This window comes from Nothoprocta perdicaria, unplaced genomic scaffold (assembly GCF_003342845.1).
Source record: "Nothoprocta perdicaria isolate Ctin4 unplaced genomic scaffold, notPer1 scaffold_98, whole genome shotgun sequence".
NCBI classification, from domain to species: Eukaryota; Metazoa; Chordata; class Aves; order Tinamiformes; family Tinamidae; genus Nothoprocta; species Nothoprocta perdicaria.
In genome coordinates this window covers 202439-214745 of record NW_020456287.1, presented here as the reverse complement: position 1 = coordinate 214745, position 12307 = coordinate 202439, and the positions used below count along the sequence as shown (strand labels likewise).

The 12307-nt window shown below is 43.7% G+C and overlaps 1 protein-coding gene across 1 annotated transcript in view; it reads right to left on the bottom strand.

Moving 5' to 3' along the window:
* Positions 1–9531: 9531 nt before the first annotated feature.
* Positions 9532–12307, bottom strand: part of ITM2B (integral membrane protein 2B) — a 27206-nt gene continuing 24430 nt past the window's right edge. The window contains exons 5-6 of the mRNA XM_026053275.1: positions 11209–11359; positions 9532–10123 (exon numbers count right to left, since the gene is read on the bottom strand). Of these exons, the coding sequence (XP_025909060.1) occupies positions 10035–10123; positions 11209–11359 (240 nt within the window). The 3' untranslated portion in view covers positions 9532–10034. The remainder of the gene's footprint in view (positions 10124–11208; positions 11360–12307) is intronic.

Here is a 12307-nt window from a genome sequence, read left to right as displayed (position 1 = left end):
CGCGGGCGGCGCCGGTTGCGCCTCGGGAACGGGCACCGGCTCCGCGGAACCCGGAAAGAGAAGCCGCCCGCGCGGGCGGCGCAGCCAATGAGCGCGCTCCCTCGCCCGCGCCGGCCAATGGGAGCCGCCCCCGCGCCGCGCGTCCCGGCAACCGGAGCGGGGGCTCCCGCGGCGGGGCGGGGCGGGGCCGCGAAGGCGGGGCGGGCGCGGCCGCGCCGGCCCCAACCGGTTCGGACCGGCCGGAACCGCCGGGCGGGGTCGCCGGTCACCCCGCCCGGTACCGGAGACCGCCCCGCCTCGTCCCCCCCGTACAAATCCCGTCCGAAAGTTTGGCTTCGTTTCCCCACACTTGTAGTTTAAATCTCTCTTTATTTTCCTTTTTTTTTTTTTTTTTTTTTGAGACGTTTCTTGCTGTAGGATTTGATTCCTACTTGTAAGTGTGTATATAAAGTACAGAGCAGTTACGTTTCATGTAAAAAAACAAAAAGCTCCCTCACGGGTGGGTGTCCCGGCATGGACACCCTGGTGTCTGCACCCACCCTTGTGCCCCTAGGACATCGCCTTCCAGGGATGTGGGAGGCATCCCGTGTGTCTGTGCTCGCCCGTAAAACAAGGAGCTTGGGATCCAAGGAGTTCTTGAGCAGCAATCCTGCTAACAAAATGATAGAAAMCCACCGGAATTTTGAAGTTCATGGGTTTTATGGACTTCTTTGGGCAGTTTCTGTATTAACTTTTCATTTCAAAATAGCAAAATGGGCAATTCTTCTGGTCCARAGCATAATTAAGGAAGTGAATACTGAACAAGTGGGATTTCTGAGGCTAATCAAAGCACATAAACATCAAACGAAGCATTCAGTTTATAGACTGCAGGATATTCATTACTATGATGCCAGTAAAACCTTAACGCTGCCCCTGTAATCACATTTAAGAGATTCCCTTCTTTCAAGCAGATGGGATCAGATGCTGTAACAGGTTCAGACTCCGGGACTGCCAGCGTCACCCACTGCTGTGTTACTGCATGGGCAACCACATCGTGCACGTGGGGTTGACAACCAATGGCAGCATAAACACTAATTTTCCAGAATTGTTGGCTTGTCAAACAAGTTTTGTGAATCTGGTTTTGTGTCTCTTTTCCTCAAGCGCAGAGGATGGGACTCGCCATGAGCAGGAGCAACCAAAAAATGTCCTGTAAATCCTTCAGATCGCAGCTTATGAGAAGCAGTGGAGGAGGAAGGGGAGGGAGGCAGCAGATGAATCAAGCTGCATTACCCTTTACCCATCCCAGAGCTGAACTAGYTTTATATCAAAACTGCAATAAGAAGGTCTAATACATACATGTACATACTTCCAAAGAAAGGCACGCGCATACGTAAAATAACATGTACATTGCTTCCTTTTTTTCCCTCATGTTAGATATATCGGTTTGTTAGATTTAACCTTGCATTTTAAAACATTTTCTTTTAAATGGTGCCCTTGGGTTTTTGAATAAAATGACAAAGGAAGAGATATAAAAGCAGTTCTTCTTGGAAGAAAAGAAAAAAAAAAAAGTTAAAATTCTGCAAGGTCAAACACTGCTTTAATATAATTTTTCACAGTATCTTTGTTCTGAACATCTTGCTACAACAGYTTTTAAAGAGGAGGTCGTAGACAGGTGGAAGTCTGCAACATAACCCAGTCAGGCAGTCCTGAAACACTGTTTCCAGCTGCTGATCAATCCTAAATAATTCTATCATCTTAATTTGTTTTTGATTTTGTTTGTTTTTCACTTAAAAACAGAGTTTTCATGTTGCTATAGTCACAATAATTGCCAGTGGGAATGGAAATCATGTGTTCCTTACAAGCGAAACCACCTCTTTATATTATGACCCGTGGTGCTCATACATGTTGGCAACTTGCAACTTCAGTTTTTACAAATCATGTTTCCCCCTACCAGAAATATTTCACTTTAATTTTACTCTATTTCATGGTTTACCAGGACCCGCTGCTAGTTTCTGCATTAGTACAGACAGACCTGGAGTTCAGTCTCCAGTTCAAACTAAACCCAATGGCTTTAGTTCAGCTAAAGCCATTTCCCCTGAAGCTATGTGAAAGAAACGTATTTCTGGGCTAGACTGTGATCTTCTGGATGTTGGTGCTGGTATCAGTTAGCGACAGAACTTTTGCTTGAATAATGCCAGTACATTTAGGTTGTGGAACTATGAGAATCCTGCCTTGCAAGGCTGAGGTTGCAGGTGCGCAAGGGGCTCAGCAACCAGCCCCTTTTGGGGGAGCAGGGGCTCTCCTGGGATCCCTGTGGTGCTGCGTAGGCTCAGCTGCTCTCTTGGGAGGCAGCAGCCCCTAATATCTTGCATAAAGACCCAGCTTAAAGCATGAGAAACAGAAACCATGTCTTAAACGAGTATTTCTACACTTACGTAAAACCCATAGGGACCGTGACCAACCTCAGCCCATGTGTGTCTAAGTGGAAAGGCATTTGTTAGGCGCTGCCTTCAGTGCAGTTCAAAGCCCCTATGTGTAAATACACCATGAATACAAACATTTTCCCTCCCCGTGTATACATTAATCCGTGGCTTAGTCGGAGACGGGAATCTGCGCCGTTTACGTGTCTAATCAAGTTGTCCGTGGGTGCTCCGCGTAAGCCGACGTGCTTCCGTGCTCGTCTGCATTAACCACAGAGACTGTGACGGTCTGGTCCAAGCAAAATGATTCCGTGATTCAGTGATCTCAAAGGACTGTTGCTCCTGCTTGTATGTATAAATGTATACATATTTATTAAATTGTATATTGTTTTTAAAATATATTTTTTATTAAATCAAAATAAAAAATATGTATTAAATGCTGATACAAACTCACAAGCCAGGCTATTGCATAGATACTTCTGGCTCTCTCCATTTCAGATGAGTCTGCAGAGGTTTTGAACCAATCAAAGGATTTTGACTCGAGTGTGGCTTCTCTTTTTACCCGGATAATTGTATGCATCTATTTTTAAAAACATATAGCTATTTATAACTCTGGAAGAACCTTATGCCTGCGTTGCACAGTCTCCGTAACTAAAAGCAGGTATTTGAGTCAGCCTATTTCACAGATCTGTGCTAGCACTGAGGACCAGGGTACTAAACAGTAACGTCTCTGACTGATGGGATTTGTCAGAAGAAGGCCTAGCACAAGGGTCAGCACATCAGAAAAGCGAGTTGCTCCTGGCAGGTTAAGCACTTCTAGCCCCAAGCAACTGCTGCACAAGAGGTGCATGAGGGGCCCCAGCACCTGGTTCACTTCCATCATTCCTCTCCATTGATAACTAAGTAGAAATTAATTAGATAGGAGTTTGGTATCAAACAAACTAGCCCCAATACTATTGTTGTCTGCAGCTACAAAGCAGCATTAATGAACTCGTGCCAAGAACTCCCAACCTGTCCTGTCCTGTCCCTTCCCATCCTGTCCCATCCCGTCCGTCCCCGCTTTGGCTTCCTCTCTGCCATGAGAACGTGGCTTCTTTGGGGGTAACACCCCATCCTGTGCGGTCTCCTCAACAAGGATGTTTCTCGTGCGGCCTCTTCTGAGGTTTCCTAAACCCACAAGAAACAGAATAYGCTCTGCTGAAGCTGGCACCCTGGAATCAAGCTAATTGCAGCTGACAAGCTCCAAGTAGTTGTCAGCCTTAGACCACAGTCAACACACAGAGGCATTTCTCTGAATTCAATCTGATGTTGTCCTTTTTTTCTCCTTGTTCAACATGGCCCTGAGGTAATTAAGTTCTTTACTAAGGCATTGCAGTTAAGTGTCTTAATAAGGTGAAAGCGTTTCATCTGGGTGTAGCATTTCAGCAGAAGTCTTAGCATGAAGGCAGCTCCGGGGGCTCTTCTGTGTTGTTGTTGCTATTGTTTTTACTCAGAATAGTAAAATATCGTCCCATTAGAACAAACTACCCTGATAAAAGTTCAGCTCTGATAATAATGCTCCACCACRGGCTTCTGCTAACACAGGTCAGACTTGCTTCCTTCCACCCAACCCTCTCTATCCATCCACCCTACCAGAAGACAGCACCGCCATCAGTCATGCACCTACCAACCACCGTGGGCTTCCACAGCACTGATTTATCTGGAAATAATCCGCAAACAAGTGAATCAGCCCCTGCTTTTTGCCTCTGCAAGTACCAGACGTCAGTGCTCGCTGCTTCAGGTAACCCCGTCGCTTCTCACTGCACCACGTCACCAGACTCGGGCGCTTTCTCTCAATGGGGCCTCTATTATTTTTTCCTTCGTGTTGGAACTTGCTCCTTGGCTGCACAAACTTCAGCTGTGGAAGGAGGGGAGACCTGGAACTCTTGGCACATTTCGCAAGCCCAGATCATATCCACGGAATGGTGACAAGGACCTTCCCYGGGCAAAGACCCATTGAGGGTCAGGGGATTTGGCACGCGTTAGAGAGCCCCTCTCCAYCAGCTGCACGAAATGCTGTGTGAGAGTGACGTTTGCTTTTGCTGTGGTGATGATGAGGTGTGTCCAAGCATGAGGACTCATTTCCTTTGTTAAAAGGAGCTTTCAAAATATTTGTACAGATAATTGTCAAAAAAAGGTCATCTTTACACTGTCCCTTTTCTGAGATGTTAGGTTGTGTGTTTCTGAAGTATAGCAGAGCTATGGTTGCTTGCTATGCTTTTCATTATTAAAAAACAAAACAAAACAGCTTCTAGAGGTAGATTTTGTTTTGGATTTGTGCCCTGTGGTTCATCATTTTGCATCAATCCCTCGCTTGGGATGCCCTGGGTGTCTGCGGGGCACTTGGGAAGATGTGAGCACACGCAGTGGCATCTGCCTTGGTGCCACAGTGCTTCTTCCTCCCCAACACTTACTGTCACACTAGAAATAAATCTAGAAATTTATGTCTGAAAGGTATAAATTTCCCTCCTTCAGCCAACAAGTTCAAAAGTTACAGGGGACACAGGCATTCAGCACGATCACATAAACCTTCTTTCATAAGACCAGTCTTGTTTTTTCCCTCCCATCAGCAGCCTGGTTTGCCAGTGTTTGTTTAAGGACACACCACAGCGAAGTTTCATTTTGAAAACAATTTAAAGACGGCGCCAGGCTTATAGATAAATAACAAGATTAATGTTAGGTCATGGAAAAATAGGAACAGTATGCGTGTGAACAGGTAGGAAACCTGCTTTTAAAATAGTTCATCATAAGCCCTGGGACAGAGAGAGTTCCCAAGAATGAACTAGTAACGGTTTCCTGGCATGTATTTGACCTTTATTGCAAACACACAATATCAACATCCTGAATGTCTGCAGCTAAAGTTTTCCCAGTGGATTTTTTTTCAATTTGCTATACCAAAGTAGCTACATAAATGTATTTTCCACCTAAGTACCTAGCTGATACCTACATGTGGTTTTAGTTGTTGTTTGTAACTGCCATTTGGCATCAAGAACAAGGCAAACAAGCACAGCTTTCTGAAAGCAACAACTACAGTTTTCAAGGTATATATATACACCACACTCACACTAAGAGTAAACTATAAATGAAACCAAATGCAGAAGAAAAAAAAAAACATTGTGTACTTAGGAAACATCCTTTAAAACAAAACGCTTTATCCTGATCCAGACACTCACAATAGCAGGAAGTTGGATGACAGCATGTTTACAATTGTAAAAAGGTTCTAAACCCAGAAAAGGATCCTCCCACTATATTAATAATAATAAAAAAAAATCCTTTAAAATATGAGGAATAAGATTAGTGTGAAGCTCAAATTAGTACCAARATTGAATTCACAGTAAGACAAAAGATCTGGATTCTATGGAGCACATTATGTATAGCACATAAGAATAGGTTGARATGGGATTATCTTTTTGCAAACATGTATGCAAGCGTTCTGTTAAACAGCCCTACTTTTCCTGGTATAGCAATGTTCAAATTCAGTAGGAAATGTAGGTTACTTCCAATACCATGGAAACTTAGAAGTGGATTCTGGAGAGATCTTCCAGCCTTTGAGTTTTACACACTTTTTTSCCCCCATCCCTTGATTTCTCCTGCAGCTCGCTTCAGAAGAGCAGGTACCCAGCAGGTACATCTTATCAAAAGGATTTTTCCATGCAAAGATCCCAATCACATCAACATTTCAAACTTGCATTCAGAACAGAAATGTTAAGTCTACCTGGACAGATACAGAGTGGTCTTAGGGAGATGAGAGCTTGCTCCAAACAGAGCAGCAAGGTCAGTGGCACAGCCCCATACTGTGCAGTAATAATTCCGATCCCCACACTGGATATCCATGGATATCCATGACTTACACTGGCACTGGATACAAGGTTGGCTTGGCTATTTCCAGACAGGGCTGCAGTCCAGTGCCAGCAGGATCCCTTCAATCTGTTTCCTCCTTGACCTCRCTGGGAGCTGTAACTATAACTCATGTGACTGGTGGGAAACACCAGGCATTTAATGTAGAAGCCTCATTACGAGTTTATGGTCCCATTGCTCGACCGAAGGGAATTGCTGTATCCCAAGGAGGCCAGCGCCAGTCTATATCCCAATGTGAGTATATGGCTACATTTGGACTTACAAATCTGAAAGCAAGGGTTAATTTCTGGACTCAGTTGGGTTATAATTCTGTTTATAAGCGACAGATGCAGAATTGCCCTTTAGGTGAGAGAGCAGCTGGAATACGTAGGGCTTTGCTGTAGGACGGACGATGAGGCAGCAAAGAGGCTGTGAGTTAGGACAGGAGGGCAGAGCAGCATGAGCGCGTTGTGGTGGCACCACCTGACTGGGAAGATGCACATGAAACAGCTAGAAGAACGTGACGGAGCCTCATGTGTTCACAGGTCCCAGTCCTTACGGGGCCCTTTTAAGCACYCCAGCTGAAGAGGGGCAACAAAGCAGGGCAGAATCCAGGGCATTTCTAGAATATCCTGATRATAACTTCCTGACAGAGGTGGTCATGGATTTGCTGGACCTCATACTTACAAATAAGGATTGGCTGCAGGTGCTGAGAGTGCGGGTGGCAGCAATGGGGATGAAGGGTTCAGGATCCTGGGAGAAGGAAACAAGGCACATAGCAGGATTACTTCCCTAGACATCAGGAGAGCAGAGTTTGGCCTCTTCAAGGATCTGCTTGGAAGAATCCCATAGGGGAGAGTCCTGGAGAGAAGAGTTCCCACAAAAGCCAGTTGGTTTTCAAGGCTCACATCCTCCAGGCTCAGTATTTGTCCATGCCGCTGCGCAGGAAGGCAAGCAGAGGTGGCAGTGGATGTACATGGATGAACAAGGGGCTCTTGGCAAAGCTCACACACAAAAGGGAAGCGTGTAAGAGGCGGAAGCAGGGACAGGTTTGTCAGGAGGAATACAGAGACACTGTCCAAGTGTTCAGGGATGGATTTCGGAAAGCCAAGGCCCATCCAGAGCTGAATCTATTGAAGAATGCAAAGGGGAACAAGAAGGACTTCTACAGCAGTATCAGCAACCAGTGGGCAACTATGGAAAATATGGGGCCTCGGCTGAATGGCACGGGGACAYGGCACTAGTGACAGGGGACATAGAAAAGGCTGAGGCAGTTGATACCTTCTTTTCCTTGTCTGTGTTGGTAGTACATGCTTCAGGAATCCCAGAACACTGAGATCAGTGGGAAAGTCTGGAGCAAGACTTAACCTCAGTGGAGGTGCATCAGGTCAGGGTGCCCTTAAGCCAGGCATCCACGAGACCGGGGATCCCATGGGATGGACCCACAAGGTGCTGAGGGAGCTGGCCAATGTCACTGTGAAGCCACTTTTAATTAACTTTGGAAGGTCACTGGTGACCAAAAAATGTCCTTGAGGACTGGAAGGGAGCAAATCTCAYTGTTATCTTCAAAAGGGCAAGAAGGAAGATCTGGGAAGCTAGAGGCCTTGCCTCAATCCCTAGGAAGGTGATGGAACAAATCYTCTGGATGTACCTTCCAAACACATGAAGGCCAAAAAAGTGATTGGGAGTAGTCAGCATGAATCTATGAAAGAGAAATTATGCCTGGCCCATCTGGTAGCTTTCTACAACAAAATGATTGGTGGGTAAGGGCAGTAGACTTTCAGCAAGAGTTAGAAGACTAGGAACAAAATCGATGGAAGTAGAAGCTATACAAGCGGACAGGGAGATACACTGAAAATTGCCTGAACTTCCTGGCTCAAAATGTGGTGAGCAGAAGCACAAAATCCAGCTACAGAACAGACACTAGTGTCCCCAGGCTCTGTGGCATTGGGGCCAATACTGTTTAACATCATCATTAAAGGTGAGGGTGATAGGGCAGCGTGCACCTTTCAGCTGAACAAATCTGTAAGGGGTGACTACTGCACCAGATGTTTGCTCTGCTCTTCAGCAGGACCTTGACACGCTGAGGAAATGGATAAACAGGAACCTCATGAAGGTCAACACAGAAGCGCGACACGCGAGGAGGAGCAACCCCAGCACGTGCTCTGTGCCAAGCACCTGGAAAGCTGCAACACGGAGAAGGACCCGAGGACTTTGGTGAACAACAAACTGAACATGGGCCAACATCCTGTCCKTGTGGTGGACAAGGACATACTGGAAGAAGTCCAGTGAAGGGGCTGCAGCCTCTGCCATCGGAGGAAGGCCTGCAAAAGCMGGGAGTATTCAGCCTGGAATTCAGTCAATGGACCTTTTTACTGTGAGGTTGGTTGAGCACAGGCAGAGGTTGTGGATACTCCATCCTTGGGGATCACGGCCCCCATCCAATCCTGCTTTGAGCAGGGTGCTGGACGAGACAATCTCTATAGAGACCCCATCCAACCTTCAGCAATTTCTGTAAAAATATGTACAAACTCTATAATTTAAGGAGTAAAGCTCTCCCTTCCCAAGACATTTGTATAGGATGGAGTAGTTACAAACTGTCTGCTTTAGYCAGGAGTCTGCTCTTTAGCTTAGAAACACACATCTAGAGCTTAACATACTTGTTTCAACAATCAGACAACACTCCTGGCTCTCAACTGGGTCACCCTAGATAGCTCGTACAGTCTAGGCTACGTAGTCTTCGATGATATATGTCATTTTATAAATGCTCTTGACAGGTATGTCAGGCATTAATAACTTCTTAATAAAATAAGGGAAGATCAGCTTCCCTGCCATGGAAATCGGCTTTGGATCTTCACAGTGCGTGTATGTAATGTAAAAATATCAACCCAGAATTCAAACAAGCAGCACAATGCTGCTTTTAAATTTAAAAATAAATAACTAAAATAAACATGCAGTGCAGCTTCCGTTTATATTTAATTCCTCAACTATCATTCATTGTATCATCTCCTTTTCAAAATTAAAATGGGGGGAAAAAAGCATAAATCTTCGCATAAATTCAGCTTTACAGTTCCTTCTCCTCCTCTTAAAAAGAATAATAATGGTGCGAGTAAATACAAGACTTTTAGACAAACGGGTTTATAAGATTTATTTTCCATTGCACATACATGGATTATATACAAGTTAGTAACATAAGTTACTTCTTAATTTTCTAAAAGATTGTTACAGCAACCACTTGCCATTTTAAAACATCGAGTCAGAAATCAATCTAGAAAGGTAAATATGACAATGTTTTAAAAATGAAACAAATTGCACTTGGTTAGGGAGAGTCAAATGCAGGTTTGCCTATATGCTGTAACAAACTATATAGCAGGTAATTATACAGTTAGAAGTAGCTCTTGCAGTCCATTTGTACATTAATAATTCTTTTCAATTTTACTTAATTAAAAACTGGTGGATGTTTCAAAGACTTTATCTTCTTCCTAATACTTAAGAGTCATCACATGAAATGCACTAGCAACTAAGTCTTTATACAACTGCTATTCAAATATAAGAACACCACACCTGAAAATAAGGAAAAACTAAAACGTACTGATTTTACATGTATCATGAGATGAAAAGTATGAAAGGTGTTCAGCAATAAAGCCCTGTCCACTACTTACATAAAAGAAGATTTAAAAAAATAATCACTGCACACAATACAAAGGGTTGGGTCTCATACTGTAGGGTTTTCGCCTCCTGTAGCAGTAATATTCCTCATTACTGTTCACAGATGAGAGTTTCCATAGCAAACCTGTTCTCAAAGTGTCGAATCTTTCGGCAGTTGACGGCTTCACGCTTGTGGATTCCTGTTTGCAGCCGAGCAGAATGAAGGAGAGCAAAGAGAAGATAAAGTGAGGTACATTAGAGACATAATAATGTCCTATTTACTGTATCACAAGAAATCAGAGTTACCTCTCCTCAATTCCCTCCCTAATACACACACACAAGCACCCTCATACTGGAAAGGGGAGGGGGGAAACACACAAGCAATGGTCCTGGTCCAGAAGAGCTGTGGGGAACCCATCTGCAGGCCTGATTTTGCTAACACTGACCTACCAACACCTCCCTGGATGTTATTTTTATCCCAGATCCCCATCTCCCTCACCGTGTGGCTGTAGAAGTGCTTGTGGGAGGGCACAAGAGCAAAAAATAAGCAGCTGAAAGCAGAGCGGAAAAGCCTCTTTCTAACAGTGGTAGCTATTTCAATAGCAGCAACAAGGAATTGAAGAAAGACTAAATTTAACCATATTTTAGTCAAAGTAATGTTCATTACTATATCTGTAGTAATATACCTATATATTACTATATTAAAAATGTTTTATATTACTATACAATAATACAGTATTTTATATATATATCTATACTATATGCAATCTGAAGGCCTAGGTTCATTGTAAATAACGCTGGTGGCAAGAAAAACCTGCAATTCTGCATTATTCTGCATTTATACTATCAGGTTATTCTTCCAAGATGGCCTTTTTTCTTTGTTTTCTTTTTTCCCCCCCTCGTAGAAAAACAGCTTCTCATCTACTTAAGTGTTTTTTATTTTTTTGGTGTGGGGGAGAATGCCAGGAAACAAAATGGAAGAAAAGCATCACCGAAAACTTGAACCATGGAATCCCTATCCCTGTGTACGCATTAACTTTATTAGCAGCTCCTAGCTCAGTGGGGCTTTGAGCACCCTAGCACAGTCAAAATGACCTGATTTCCATGGATTTGCCATACCTATGTGGAAAATACTTAATACTTCAGCCCACAGCACCAGTTCCTGCAGTAGGCAACCCCTGCTTTATTAAAAGACATTCCTTTCAATACAATCAAGGCTATTTATTGGATTCAAGCAGCACTGAACTCTCCACCACCACAGGACTTGGCACTGCGGCACGTTTACCTTTCATGGCTTCTTTGCGCTGTAATTTATAGGTCTCCTTGCCGCGGCAGAGGCGGTAAATAAAGAATCCCAGCTGATCCACGTTTTCAATGCGGTCAGTAACAACCATCTGTTCATGAATCAGGTAGGACTGAGGCAAATATGTTCCAGCCTGCAGAACAAAATGCAACAAGTTCATCAAAAGCCACCAGTTCCCATCGTAGGTACACAAAGAACACTTTGCATCTCCATTCGACTTGGCTCTGCTCAACAGCAAACATTTTCTTTCAGTTCTTTCAAAATACACTTTACCTACAGGGTTTTATTGCAAACATGACTGTACTGCATTACAGAAATATATGAGTACATTAAGAAAAAAAAGGTCATAGAACTGATTTGTGCATCTAACCAAGCTGCTCTTGCAGTAACATTGGCCTTTAGCACAGAGAGATGTTTTCTTCCAGGAAAACAGATTATCGTGGATCAAATCCTGCAGTTCTCATGCAAAATCTTYGCTTAGTTGGCAATAATCCAACAGACCTCAATGGGAACGTTTCCCAAATACGAGTTGCAGAAGCCCATTCTATAACAACATTCTTGCTGAGATGTCCCAGGCGCAGTATATTCCCAGTGCAGTTTTAGGGGGTTTTGGAAGGATCCTTATAGGGTCATTCTTAATAGTGACACTTAAGAAGGTAGTGTTTGCTTTCCAAAAATGTATTTTAAAAAGTGGTTACTATAAAAACAAATTTAGTCTCTATGGCCAAAGATCACTATACTTTCTATTGTCAATAATCAGTTTGAAATTTCCATTACAAAACACAACTGTCTTTTCAGTCCAAATGACGTATTTGGAAGAAGCTGATAAAACAACTATTCTTTTTAGTTTGTTTTCTTTAAAAAAAAATGACCATAAAACACAACAGAAAGGACTGCAAAGCATTAAATTATGAAGCTTTTCTTTGCCATGAGGAAAGCCAGGGCAAATATTTCCTTTCTGCAGGAACTTGGAAGATTCCACCCGCGCAGACTATGCCAGTCATTCCTTAGGGAAAGGCTCCGTTATGACAAGCTGGGTATTTTAATCTGAGCCCTGGAGGGGAGCGACCTGAGGCGGCTC